Source organism: Xyrauchen texanus, chromosome 36 (genome assembly GCF_025860055.1).
Source record: "Xyrauchen texanus isolate HMW12.3.18 chromosome 36, RBS_HiC_50CHRs, whole genome shotgun sequence".
NCBI lineage: Eukaryota > Metazoa > Chordata > Actinopteri > Cypriniformes > Catostomidae > Xyrauchen > Xyrauchen texanus.
Genome location: NC_068311.1, coordinates 5,118,955 through 5,134,265, shown reverse-complemented (window position 1 = coordinate 5,134,265; position 15,311 = coordinate 5,118,955). Strand labels below are relative to the sequence as shown.

Below are 15,311 nucleotides of genomic sequence, written 5' to 3'. Positions count from 1 at the left end.
AAAGGACAGGTGCTAAACTCTAGGAGAAAGCTTACCCTTCAGGGTGCACCCTAGAGAGATGCCAGTAGAAAATGAAGGTTGACCCCAGCTTCTCTTCGATCACTTTCTGACAAATTTTGAACGTTTCTTCACATCTGAGGTAAAATGATTGTATACAAAACTGACAACACAGGGCGCTGGCATGTTAATGTAGTGATGTAAGTTAAAGGTGTCTGGCTTACTAGTGAATGTTATTGTATTTGCTGAATAAGCTTTAAAGGTGCTTTAAGCTAATTTTCGTCGCTCTGTATCTTCCACGAGCTGAGCCGTTGGATTGGCCACCTCTTTCCAAAAACCTCACACTACACAAGGTTGACGGTTGTAACGTGTTCTCTTCTCTAAGGTCAGAATGCACTCAATGCTCGAGTCCAAGTCCGAGACAAGTCACGAGCATGAATATCGCAACTCGAGTCCGAGTCCTGGACTCAAGTACTACAACAATGATAACTGAAATACACCTAATTAATCAGAATTAAATCCAATCAAATTTTAGAGATTGTGAGAATATGCTCACTTGAGAATATGTCTTCCATAGAAATAGTAGCAGGAGAAAAAAACGTTAGCATTTTGGATTTCTTGGAAGGTCGATTTCCAGTCTATTGCTCAGTTAAAGATCTCATCAAATTAGGTGTTTTGTTCAGGCTGCAGCTCTGCATTTCTGGTGTCTATATTTACCATAAGCAGTTTAGATTTACGATCTTCTTCTAAGTTTTGCTGTGCAAAAATGGTCTTGATCATACAGTTGCATGTGAGCTAACTTCACTGCTGGCTGAATATCTTTCCTTAATCCATTTTGTTCTCTATAGTATGTGATTTCGTTCATATAGCTCAGACCTATGAAGTTCACCACAATAAGTTTGGGTTTGTTACTTGTTCCTTTTACTGGCATTTTTAGTGGTAAAGTCAGTGTTGTTACCACCATAGGCCACCCCCAACCACAATATTTGGATAAGTGGTCAATCAATGTGGATTTTTCAAATAACCAATGCTTAAAATAATATTTGTTCTGCCAATGATCTTGAATATTCATTTAAATCCTTGAGAACATTTTTAGTTTTTATAAGATAAATGTGGCTGTATCATGGAAAACAGGATTTTCCTTGCTTGTTTGATATGAGTTTGGATGTACAATGTACCAAATTATATATATGGGGCCTGAGGTAGCTCAGCGAGTAAAGACGCTGACTACCACCCCTGGAGACGTGAGTTTGAATCCAGGGTGTGCTGAGTGACTCCTGCCAGGTCTCCTAGGCAACCAAATTGGCCCATTTGCTAGGGAGGGTAGAGTCACATGGGGTAACCTCCTCATGGTTGCTATAATGTATGGGTCTCGCTTTCAGCGGGGCACATGGTGAGTTGTGCGTGGATGCCACGGAGAATAGCGTGAAGCCTCCACACATGCTGTCTCCGCTGTAACGGGCTCAACAAGCCACATGATAAGATGTGTGGATTGACAGTCTCAGATGTGGAGGTAACTGAGATTCGTCCTCCGCCATGAGGATATAGAGCACATTGGGAATGGGGCATTCCAAATTGGGGAGAAAACGGTAGGAAAAAATAACGTACTAAATTGACACGCTCCTTCCCAGTCTTTTCAGAAAATGTCAGAAAATTAGCTATCGACAAAAAGAAAAACTCGCCAAAACTTTTCAGAAATCGCCATTGTATTTGTAAATTCTCATCTATGAAAACAAACACTGATGAACCAAAACATTATGACCACCTGCCTTAAATGTTGTTGGTCCTCCGTGTGCCACCAAAACAGTGCGATCTGCCGAGGCATTGACCGCTGAAGGTGTACTGTGGTATTTGGCACCAAGACATTAGTTGCAGATCATTCAAATCATATAAGTTGCAAGGTAGAGCCACCGTGGATCTGAATTGTTGGTCCAGCACATCCCACAGATGCCCAATCGAATTGAGATTTGGGGACTTTGGTGGCCAGGGCAACACCTTGAACTCTTCATCATGTTCCTCAAAACACTCCCGAACAATTTGTGCAGTGTGGCAGGGCACATTATCCTGCTGAAAGAGGCCACTGCCATCAGGGAATACCATTGCCATGAAGTCTGCAGCAATGTTTAGGTAGGTGGCACGTGTCAAATTGACATCAAATGAATTGAACATAATTTCTATTTAAGCTTTAATTTAGCAAAATTATGCAAAGTGTGAAATTATTATTTAATTGTGTATGTAACCGGTCCTACTCAACCTGCTCTGAGGGAGATTTGAACTGGTGTCTCTGGCATGGGAGGCGGGCACGCTAACAAGGAGGCTAAAGGCTACAGCCTCTATCGTCAGTTGCTAGTGCGCCTCTTGAGGCCAGCGGAGTGAGGTTTATACACTGCACAGTTACCTACCAGTAGGAAAAAAACTGTTTTGGTGTAAGAAACTTGACTAATATTATAAGTGTACTTGATGCAATGAAATGCTAATAAAACAACAAAAATTGTGGCCCTTTAAGTATATTTCTCTAGTTTTGAAGTTTATGTTCTTTCCAAGTGTTGGCGAGTTCTACAGTGTTGAATTCTCTGTACACTGACGGATGTGTTATTTAACTGTGATATTGTGTAATTGCATTGGTGCTGGTGGTTTGTACACTGTTGGTGTATTCAGTGGCAGTGACGTGTGGTTTGTTGCATACTGCAGCTTTAGAGATTTATTAGTGTGTTGTGAGGTTGTGTTTAGGTGTTAATAAAGTCTGGTTTCTGTCATCACATTCTTGGCGAACTTCTTTTAAAACCACAGGTATATATTGATACTACTGAACACGTGCTTGTGCTAGTGCACACATACTCAAGCTGCTCAGACAGGGAAAATGCCTCCTACGCTTGTGTCTTACACACACTGATATAACACCTCCACACACACACACACACACACACACACACACACACAATAACAATATACATCCTGCTAGAGTGTTAATTGGCTTCATTTAAACTTAATTCAAATAAACTCTTTATTCCATACATCTGGATGGTGTTTGTGTTTGCTATAGTGTGTTTTTGATGTAAAGACTCTTGTCAGTTTTATATGTTATGTTCTTTATTCAGTTTACGGTCCTTTCTGGAACAATTTTGCATAATTACCAATATCAAGAATAAGCATTTTTACTTAATGTAATTCAATCTACAGAAAATCTCCACTGAAGAAAGAAAGTCATACAGTTTTGGAACGATATGAGGGTGAATAAATGATAGCAGAATTTCATTTTTTGGTGTACTGTCCCTTTAAAAATGATTGTCAGGCAAAAACAACCCATCGCAACAGTGCTGACACCCACAACAAAGCATAGACTTGCCCAAGAAGAATACCACTCATGTGGCGTGTCTTGAAAGTAGCAGGATCAATTATTAAACCAAAGATTAGTCAAAGATCAAAGATTGAGAGTGAGCGTACACATACCCAAAGCCCCTCAGTTCCTCTCATTCTACACACATCATGCTTTTTTCTTCTCCTCGAGACTAATTTGAGGCTGATTTGTATTCTGTCCTTAACGAATATATAACAAGCCTGCATATTTAATGAGCCGGCAGGGAACTGGACAATTTCACTTTCACTGGACAGTTTCTTACTAACACACACTTACAGTAACTGTAAGAGGATGCTGTGAAAGACAGGATGTACATAATTGGGGTCTCATTAATATTTGATCACAGAGATTATGACAATGAACAGCATTACTAACACACATATTTACACTCATACGCACACTTAGTGTCTCATACCATCCGTTCGGCAGTCTTTAACTTATATCGTTGTTATCTAGGTCAGATGGCAGGAAGGCAAGAACTGTCGAAAAGCAAAAAATCTCTCCATTTCCACACCTTTATTCACACTCTTCATATCTGCTCACTCAGCTTTAGCAGAAATATCAGCTTTCAACAAGGTGTGGGAACGTTGTGTGTGTGTGTGTGTGTGTGTGTGTGTGTGTGCGTGTGTGTGTGCGTGTGTGTGTGTGTGTGTGTGTGGGAATGTTTATGTGATTTACAAGGACCATTTTTTAAGTTATAAACTGGTAATTACAAGGTTATTATGCTATAAATGTGATTTATGAGGACATTTCTAGTGTCCCCATAATTTAAATCGCTTAACAATCATATTAAACAATGTTTTATTGAAAATGTAAAAATGCAGATAGTTTTTTGTGAGGGTTAGGTTTAGGAGTAGGGTTAGGGGATATAATCTATAGTTTGTACAGTATGAAAGTAATTAAGTCTATGGAAAATCCTCATAATGATAGGTAGACCAACGTGTGTGTGTGTGTGTGTGTGTGTGTGTGTGTGTGTGTGTGTGTGCTGCGGCGCATTTATTTGCAACAACTTATTGTTGTTTGGCTTTTATTAAGTCACTAGAGTTCTACAGATATATTGGTTTTACCGATTAATCGGTGCCGATAGTTGCTTTTTGGAACGATCGAAAATCGGCAAAAATTAACACCGATTGTTACCAAAAACAAATGTGTGGCCAAAACCCTTCATCTGGTGAATATATATAGGGTATAAAAAGCTTAATGTGGTGAATATTTACATTTAGAGAATTGTAACGGTGCCAAGTAACTCTCACCATCACAGTTTATGGACTACTTTTACAATTATTTTTAACGAAATGTTTAAAAAAAAGACACATGATGCATACACATTATTGAATGATTATTTATTTAACTTTTATTGATTTTGACTAATTGTGTCACAAGTATTTAACAAGCAATTGACAAGCAAAACTACTCCTATGAATGATGATCTTTATATTTTATAGTATTTTTATTGTAATGCATTGTAGATGATTGTAAGAGTGCATGCTATGTTTGGAAGCACCGACAATTCAAAATAAAAGTCCCCAATGTATTTTGGGCTTGTTCAGAGCCATATAAAGGAGAGTTGCGACAAGTTCTAAATGCTTGATCGTCACGTGATTCACGTAGACTACAGATAGTTCCAGGAAGTGCTTTTGCGGTCATTCCAAACTGTTAGAGTGACAGAACTGCGATTTCTGGTAATTAGTAGTCAATAAATGCATTTATTTTATATATTTATGTAACACACCGACATATGTATGTAGCATGAGTATGTTGTTACAGCGATGTTGTTTTTAAAGATCAAATCAGCTAATATTTGAGGATTAGTGTTCAGCTTACCGTTATTTGCCTCAACTTATTTCAGGCTAGGGTTTCTGTTGCCTTTTATGTTACCTCATGTTCATTGTTTTCACTAATCTCATGGTAACTAATGTCATATTTATGACTTTTCAGATAGTACAGAGACAGGCTGGTGACAGGTGATGTCCAGCTCGCGCCGCACAATGGGTCAATGAACTATTAACTATTAGCAGCAGTTACGTAAATGTACAATTTAGTGAAATGAAGCTTATTGATTACAATTCTTACAATTCTATATTAATGTAATTATTTATGTATTATAAATATTATATATCTAATGTATAATTCTTACAATACTTATTCATATACACAATATATTCAGCTTTAAAACAACTTAAGCATACTCGTATATAAACTGCCGTTCAAAAGTAATGAGGCTGAAAATTCAGCTTGGCATCACAGGAGTAAATTACATTTTAAAATACATTAAAATAGAAAACAGTTATTTTAAATTGTAATAATATATTACGATATTACTTTTTTGTATTTTTATTCAAATAAATGCAATAACTATTTACAGCAATTCATGAATACATTTTTAATAAATTAAATAGCATGCCAAGCATTTTGTATGTGTCCTTTCTTTCATGTTGTCGTTGCATAGTCTTCACCATGGTTTGCTGTGCTGCATGGGGATGCTCCAATCGCTCAGAGAAAGGTGTGCGAATGTATGGCTTCCCCACTGACATGGAGAGGAGAAAAAAATGGTTGGCTCAAGTCAGCAGGAGCAATCTAAATATAAATAAAAATTACAACAACAAAAAAAATGTGTGAGGTATTTGCAAAGATTTTACAATTAATAGGGTGTTCGTTACTAACTTTGCCTAATCTGTTAGTTATCCGATAACATCCCTTATCTCCTAATTTAATGAGTAATACTCAACTATAAGGTTTTAATTTACAAGTTATTTTTATTTAGATGTACTGATAATATACAGAATAAGATAATATTATTCTTTAAACGTCTCACCTTTTAAAAGTGCGTCGCAAACGGTTTGTTCTGATGCATCTCTACGGTGCTTGCTGCTACTTCCGGGAACTATTGAGAGGCTCCACGAGCCGCCATTGCTGTAAAAAAAACGTTCCATTGGAGTCAATGGAGTTGTCGCAACTCTCTCTTTATATGGCTCTGGGCTTGTTTATAGTAAGTCCTGAGCTATGCACCAAATCTTCATTTTGTCTGGTTATGATTGGGATTTTGGTTGCACAATAAACCTACATCTGAGGTTTTACTCTTTGTGGACTCTTGTAGCCTCTATGTCAGTGCTCATCACGGTAAGGAAAGACTAAGAAGAATTTTTAACATTCATGAATCGGCTTAAAAACTATCAGCGATTAATCGGTTATCGGCCCTTTTCACCACTCAAGTTTTTCGGTATTGGCAAAATCACAAACGATCGATCGCTAATAGTCACCACATTTTGTGTGGAGGAATTTGACAAACAAAATTAAATAAATAGGTACAGTATAACTAAATCATTAAATACACCATGGAATGTTACAATTATTAATTAAAAGCGCAATGAAATGTAAGTGTAAAGAAATGTACAATAAAATGTTAGTATGAATAAATAAGGTGTGAGAAGTATTTGTTTTTTATGATTTAAAAATTATAAAAGACCATGTGGAATACACCTTGAAATAAAATTTGGCATGAAATACATAACAAAATATGCCTTGAAATTAAATTTAATTACAATGAAATTTAAACTTTTCGCTGCGCAAAAGTCTTAGGCACATAAGATGCTTCACAAAAACAGTTGTCTTATGATGGTTATTTATATCTTCAGCTTTAGTGTGTCAATAGGAAATATACACGTTACACTTCCAAACATTACTTTTGGGAATAGAATAGATTAGAATAGAAGAACAGGGAGCCCTGCAACAATGTCATGGTCCCCACAGACACCCATGCAACCCCCCCCCCCACTGAACATGGAGTCAGTATTAGATTACAAGAAGAGACAGAAGCGATTGAGACAGCCGAAATAGATAGAAGAACTGTGGCAAATTCTCCAAGAAGCTTGGAACATCCTATCTGCCAACAACCAAGAAAAACTGTGTCCAGGTGTACCAAGGAGAATTGGTGCTGTTTTAAAGGCAAAGGTGCTCACACTTAATATTGATTTAGCTTTTTTTTTTTTTATGTTTACTGGACTTTGTATGACATTAAGTGAAAATATTTTAACTATTATTGACATTATTTTTGAAGACACCCTCACTATGCAAGATTTTTACCCTATTTAATGTCATTTCGTAATATGTTTCTCTATTGTTTTTGATCAATTATTTTCTCACAAGAGTTTTGTTTTAGATAAGGCATTGCCTCCCTTGCCTCTTTTGTAAAAGCCCTTGGTGTGTGCATGTGTTTCACATGTAGCTGAGCTCTACTGGTTTGTGGTAAGTGGTGTGAGATGACTTTGTTTTGTCGAGGTTGGACTTCCAATCTCTGTCACTGATTGTCTAAAGTGACTTTTTATTACCTTAGAGAATAGAATACTCTCTCTCTCTCTCTCTCTCTCTCTCTCTCTTGCTCTCTCTCTCTCGCTCTCTCTCTCTCGCTCTCTCTCTCTCTCTCGTCATCTTCTCTCATTTCGACATTCCTCGGGCAGTTCTGCTGGTGTTCTGAATATATTACGGGTTCTCTCACTCAACACAATAAACTAAAGGATTTTATGAATCCTACGGGCTAACAGAGTGAATTATTAATGTCAGACATGTGCACACACACACATACTATAAATACACACATACACACACAAAGCTGAGAATGTTTTTACTAGCAAAACCTAAATATATTTGTGCCCCTTTGCCATTTTCAGATCTGATTTTAGTTACATTACAAAAATGTATCATGGTAAAGAAAATGCCTAGCTTAAATATTGAAGACATTAAGGTTTGACTTTCTATAAAGCTGCTTTGAAACAGAGTTTTGTGAAAAGCGCTATAAAAATCGAATTGACTTAAATTAAATTAACCCGAACCGTACCCTTACTCATAAACCTACCCACACCTCAACCTCAGTAGCAGCAAATGTGGGCATTTTGCAGAATAACATGTAGTTACACAGTAAATGTATTTAATGTTAGTATATAATAGTTAAGGCAACTTAATATAAAGTGTGATCGAAGTAAGAAAATTACACACATCTGGGATGACATGTGAGTGAGTAAATGATGAGAGAATTTTCTTTTTTTGGGGAACAATCCCTTTAAATTTGTGTTTTTGACCATCATTTCAACCAAAATTTTACATTTTAAACCAACATTCTAAGATAGGAAAAATCAAAACAGACTGTTGATACAATTGTACTTGTTAAATGACAGTTTATTATAAATCAGATAGTTCTGACTAGGGCTGGACGATATAACAAAAAACAATCACAATATTTGTGTTTTTGCTCTGAAAAGGCTCTAATGTGTTTTTAACCTCCATTTAAACCCAAATTTGTCTTTTAAAATCAACTTTTGATAATTCTAAATTGACTGAACTTAATTTTCACTGAAAATGTATTGAACACTAACTTGAACACCGTTTTTGCTACTGAAGTTTATATCGGAGATGCTGTCTAAAACTTCATAACGCTGTCATACTCACGAGTTGCAAGACAAAGATTGTCTTTAGGAAACAAAATGGCCAAATAATAAGCACATTCAAATCAAATTTTGTTTAATTTTGCATCACCAGCAGGGCTGGACCGGTAATCTGGCATTCCGGGCATTTCCCCGGTGGGCCGATGCACTTTGGGGCCGATCAGGGGAGGACTGGCCATCGGGAGAACCGAGTGGGTCGGCCGTGAAATGGGCCGAATGGGCCGCGATAAACTAAAATGAGCCGCTGCGTTATGCAGAACGGACCACAAAATGGCGCCGCAATATGCAGAAAGCTATGTCAAATCCCAAGACGATTTCTCTTCCCACTCGAGCCCTGATCACCAGCTAATAGCTCATTGTGAATATATTGTGAATAATCAATATATCATTCAGCCCTAGTTCTAAGCATAAATTCTGATTGGTTGGGAGTTAAAGGCTTTTGTAAAATAGTGATAAATTCACACGACAGTGTAAATATATCATACAGTAATTTTACCACAGTCAGGGCTGGACTGGCAATCTGACATACCGAGCATTTTCCCGGTGGGCCGGCGCACTTTGGGGCTGATCAGGGCCGGAATGGCCAGTGGGAGAACCGAGCGGCCCGGTGGGTTGGCCACGAAAACGTGCCGAATGGGCCGCGATAAGCAAAAATGAGCCACCGCGTTATGCAGAACGTACCACAAAACAGCGTTGCGATATGCAGAAAAGGACAGCGAACCCATTCCAGCTCTGACCACAGTTAAATTGTAAAAAACATGCTACAATCCCTGTAACACCCGTTTTCACTGGGATTAAATTTTCTCTGGTTTCATTCCGTTCCCAAATAACTTTTTAATAATAATAAAATTTTTGTTTATTTTATTTGCAGGTGTAATCTACACTACAGATCTGTTGGATCGAGAGACACAGGACTCCTATTGGCTGACAGTGTATGCCACAGATCTGGGCGTGGTTCCACAATCAGCGGCATTACAGGTGTACATACAGGTAAATTTGCATGCTTGCGTGCATGCACTCAGCATGGCACTATCAGCGCCAAGGATGTCAGTATGATTCCCATGGAACACGCAAACTAACAAACTATTCTAACAGGTTGAAGATGTCAATGACAACGCTCCGCTCACATCTGAACCGATGTATCACGCCACCATTCCAGAAAACTCCCCGAAGGACCAGTCAGTCATTCAGATCCATGCGCAGGACCCTGACGCCACAGCAACTGAGCCCCGCCTCTCATTCCGCATCTCCAGCGGCAACCCGCAGAACTTCTTCAGCATCAACTCACGCACCGGTCAGTGTCCTGTCAATCAAACTGCATCTTGCGTCATAGAATGTATTAATCCAAGATATTCTTGTAATAACTTTTAATAACATTTGTTGCTCAGAGGTTACTCTTTCGATAAGTATCAACTTTGTCTCAGATATTTCATAGCAACAAACAAAAATAGACACAAATGAGACAATAGTTGCCAGGTAATGCTGCTACAATTTGGTCTTGGAAGACTTTAATGAGAATAAATTCATATTGAAATCTCTTTTCATAGCAATTTTTTTGGGTGAATTATCCCTCAAAGCAGAAGTCGTCATTTGATCTCGAATTAATATCACTGTTGTCTAAAAGTAACAATTGAGTCATTAGTGATTTATCATTCCTGTGTTTTGTTTGCTAGTTTACATAAGGGTAAGTCTGTGCAAGAAAGCTAATGATTAATTCACATGCATTAATTAATTCAGTGTTTCAGTGTTTAAATTCAAGCATTTAAATATGTATGTACGTCTGTGCTCAAGTTAGAGTCTCCCGCTGTTCTCCGCATTATGACGTCATCATCTGAGCACACTGGAAATCCTGGCCACTGATTGGCTGCTGCAGTGTTCGGTTTTGTCTTTGATTGACAGGTTAATTTCATAGCCACAAGCCCTTCCCTCCAGCCTCACGGCCCGTAGTGCCAGTCAGCAGGAAGCGCAGATACTAATTAAAAACTTTATAAAGGTCACAAAAGGTCAGTCTGGCAGAGAGATGGAAGGCAACAGCAAAAGAGACGCAATGAAAGAGAAAAGATCAGAAATTGTTGTGAGATTAGACACAATATGCCTCTTTTCATAGCGGTTATTGTGTCTTGAGTGAACTGTATTTTCTGAAAAACTGTAAACAAATCAATTTTCAGACAACTTTTTTGTGTTATGTTTGTGTTAAAGAAGTTTGATCTGTGTGAGCTGGTTAAAGATTGATTTGAAGGTGCTGGTTACCGTCTATGATCCTTCTGGAAAACAGTCCAGTTAAATGCTTCGTTACCAAACGGGATCTTGACCAACACACATGCAGCTTAAAATCAATCAGTCAATCAATCGATCTGTCCGTCCGTCCATACATCAATGTTTAATTCTATCTTTACATGTATTAAGAGATTTTTGTTTCTGTCTGTCTTTTTTTCTTCCTTCCTTCCTTTCTTCCCTCATTCTTATCTTTCTTCCTTCCCTCCACCCTTCGTTCCGTCCTTCCTTCCTTTATTCCTTTCTTCCTTCCCTCCTTTATTTCTTCCTTCCTTTCCTTTCCACCCTCCATCTTTCCTTCCTTTCTCCTCCCTTCATTCCTTCCTTTGTTCCATCCTTTGTTCATTTGTTCCCTCTTTCCTTCCCTACTTCTTACCACCCTTCTTTGCTTCCTTTCTTTGTTCCTTCTTTCTATCCTTCCATCCATCACTACCTCCATCTTTCCTTCTTTCCTTTCCTCCTTCCTACCCCCCTTTTTTGCTTCCTTCCTTCCATCCCTACCTCCATCTTTCCTTCCTTCCTTCCTTCCTTCGTTCCTTCCTTCCTTCCTTCCATCCCTACCTCCATCTTTCCTTCCTTCCTTCATTCTTTCCTTCTCTCCTTCCTACCACCCTTCTTTGCTTCCTTTCTTTGTTCCTCCTTTCTTTCCTTCCATCCATCAATACCTTCATCTTTCCTTCCTTCCTTCCCTCCTTCCTACCACCCTTCTTTGCTTCCTTCCTCTTTTCCTTAGTTCCTTCATTCCTTCCATCCCTACCTCCATCTTTCTTTCCTTCCTCTTTTCCTTGGTTCCTTCCTTCCTTCCATCCCTACCTCCATCTTTCCTTCCTTCCTTTGTTCTTTCCTTCTCTCCTTCCTACCACACTTCTTTGCTTCCTTTCTTTGTTCCTTCTTTCTTTCCTTCCATCCATCACTACCTCCATCTTTCCTTCCTTCCTTCCCTCCTTCCTACCACCCTTCTTTGCTTCCTTCCTATTTTCCTTAGTTCCTTCCTTCCTTCCATCCCTACCTCCATCTTTCCTTCCTTCCATTGTTCTCTCCTTCCTACCACCCTTCTTTGCTTCCTTTCTTTGTTCCTTCCTTCATTCCATCCCTACCTCCATATTTCTTTTGTTCCTTCCTTCCATCATTTCTTCCCTTCCTTCCATCTTCCCTTCCTTCCTTCCTTTCTTGCTTCCTTTCTTTGTTCCTTCATTCCTTCCTCTTTGCTTTGTTCCTTCCTTCTTTCCTTTCCTTTCCTCCCTCCATCTTTCATTCCTTCCTCCTCCCTTCATTCCTTCCTTCCTTTGTTAATTCGTCCCTTCCATCTTTCCTTCCTTCCCTCCTTTTTACCACCATTTTTTGCTTCCTTTATTTATTCCTTCCTTCCATCCCTACCTCCAACTTTTCTTCCTTCCTTCCTTCCTTCCTTCCTTCCTTCCTTCCTTCTTCCCCCCTTCCTACCACCCTCCCTTGCTTCCTTTCTTTCTTCCTTCCTTCCTCTTTACCTTCGTTTGTTCGTTCCTTCCATCCTTAACTCTCTTTAATCTTTCCTTCCTTCTTTCATTCATTCCTTTCCTCCTTCCTACCACCCTTCTTTGCTTCCTTTCTTGGTTTCTTCTTTCCTTCCATCCCTACCTCCATCTTTGTTTTGTTCCGTCCTTCCTTCCTTCCATCCTTCCTTCACTTCTTTGCTTCTATACTTTCTTTCTTCCTTCCTTTCTTCTATCAACTGAATAGGTCTAACCACCTCATTAGTCACCCCCTCTCTCTTTCTAATTCTATGTTTTATTTCTTAGGTGTAATAAAAGCTGTCTAAATGTTAATCAAATGGATCAAGGCCTGGCCTCCCCTCTTACCTGTCATGTGAACACTTTTTCAGTCTCATCGTGTTTTATTGTGTGCACTTGAAGAACGATTATACACCACAATCTAGCTTGCACACACACACTTTGATGGTCTTTTATTGGGAAACTTGTTTGTCTGTTTATGTATATAGATTACATGAATTATTGATGCTGAGTCGAATATGCCAAGCGAGGGAGAGAGATGACATTACCGCTCTTGGGAAAACATCGCTCAATTCCAGGTTTAAACAAAGTTTAGCTTGTGAATAGAGACAGTAAAGATTAATATAGAGGTGAAAAAGTGGTCATTTTATTATTTAATAAATTAGAGTAAAAATTTATGTTCCAGAGATGAACAAGATTATTTTTTAAGCATATAGATTTTTCTTATATCAATAAGGTGAGTAGACCAAAGTGTGTGTGGTATGAGGTGTCACAAAAATCGCATTTCACAGTGTGAGTTATTCTATAATCCAGTGAATGAAGTAATCTCATTGAATTATTTCCTTTTTATTTCAGAATTTGATGAAAGTCAACCAAAAAAAGATTATTTATGACATATAAAAGATTAAACTTTACAACAGCACTAAAACCAAAAGACTCAAAACAGTAATACATTACAAATCAGATTATATGAACCAGATTTGCATATGCAGTTGATAAAAGAAACACCTGTTACAGCACATTAATTAAAATTAAATATTATTTCTCCAAGTTGCGTTGTTGCTTGGCAACCATAAACAATTCTAAAGTTACACCATTTATACACCAGAGACAACACATTAAAACTAAATTGCTCTCTTTATAATCAACAAAGTAGTCTACATTTGAAGCTCTCGATTGCAACACAATTTGTTGAGTAGGCTGCGTTGGAGTCTGACCCAAAATATTTTGAGGGTTGCATGTGTGTGCACCAGTGTAGGCTGTTGAAAGGAAGAACATGTGGCACATCTTTGTAAATTGTAATCTCATTATATGTGTGTTTGTTTTGTTATTGACAGTTATGCAGAACAGGAGTGTGTGCCGCAAGGAAAGTTTTATTTATTGACAGATTTCTCATCGGGAAAACAGAACCAGGCTGTTTTTTCAATATGTGCATGTGTTTAATTGCCGTGGATGCCGGCAGATGTTATGAGAATATTTTGTTGATACACTGCAGTGTTTGGTGAAAAGTTGCTTGTATACAATTCCTAAGCACATTATTGCTTCTGCATATGTGTTCACATCAGAAGATTTTATCTACAATTTAGTTTATCTGTTAGAGTCGTATTATAATAAAAAATTAAAATAAAATCATAGCTTCCTGAAGCCGTTTCATAAACTCTTCTGTACTCATGAGCAGCTTTTACACGCTTCCTAAACATCACAGTCTACTGAACACACTCCCCAAACTCTTCCATACTCTTGAGCCATTTATACATGCTCCCTCAACTCCTTCTTAATCCTGAACAAAATCCCTAAAATCCTTAATACTCCTGAGCTGTTTATACATGTTCCCTAAACATCACAGCCTCCTGAACATGCTAACTAAACTCCTACATTCTCCTGAGCTGTTTGTATGCTCCCAAAAAAAAATTATGTTCCAGATACTATTCAAAACAACTAAACCCTCTAAACATATCACTGATAGGATGGATGGATGAATGGATGAATAAATGGAAGGTTGGACAAATGGAGGAAAGGATGGATGGACAAATGAAAGGATGCATGAATGGATGGATGGAAAGACAGACAGACAAACAGACCAAAGGATAGATGGATGGAAAGACAGTCAGACGGACAAACTAAAGGATTGATAGATAGATGGCTGGATGGATGCAGGTCGAAAATGAAATCTTATTGGTTGGATGGATTGATGGATGGATGGATGGATGGATGGGTGGATGGGTGGATGGATGGATGGATGATGATCAAAAGGACAAGTGCATGAATGGATGGATGGATAATGATCAAAAAGGTTTGGATGGATGGATAAATTGACAAAAGGATAGATGGATGGATGCCGGTTGAAAATTAAATCTTATTGGTTGGATGGATAGATGGATGGATGGATGGATGGATGGATGGATGGATGGGTGGATGGGTGGATGGATGGATGGATGATGATCAAAAGGACAAGTGCATGGATGGATGATGATCAAAAGGACAAGTGGATGGATGGATGGATGGATGGATGGATGGATGGATGGATAATGATCAAAAAGTTTTGGATGGATGGATGGATAATGATCAAAAAGGTTTGGATGGATGGATGGATAAATAGACGAAAGGATAGATGAATGGAAAGAAAGTTAGACAGACAAATGAAAGGATTGATAGATGGATGGATGGATGGATGCCGGTCGAAAATGAAATCTTATTGGATGGATGGATGGATGGATGGATGGATGGATGGATGGATGGATGGATGGATGGGTG

At 38.4% G+C, this 15,311-nt stretch overlaps 1 protein-coding gene across 1 annotated transcript in view; it reads left to right on the top strand.

Moving 5' to 3' along the window:
- Window positions 1-15,311, top strand: part of LOC127629571 (protocadherin Fat 3-like) — a 198,762-nt gene that overhangs the window by 99,597 nt on the left and 83,854 nt on the right. Inside the window, exons 3-4 of the mRNA XM_052106671.1 lie at window positions 9,665-9,783; window positions 9,889-10,087. Of these exons, the coding sequence (XP_051962631.1) occupies window positions 9,665-9,783; window positions 9,889-10,087 (318 nt within the window). The remainder of the gene's footprint in view (window positions 1-9,664; window positions 9,784-9,888; window positions 10,088-15,311) is intronic.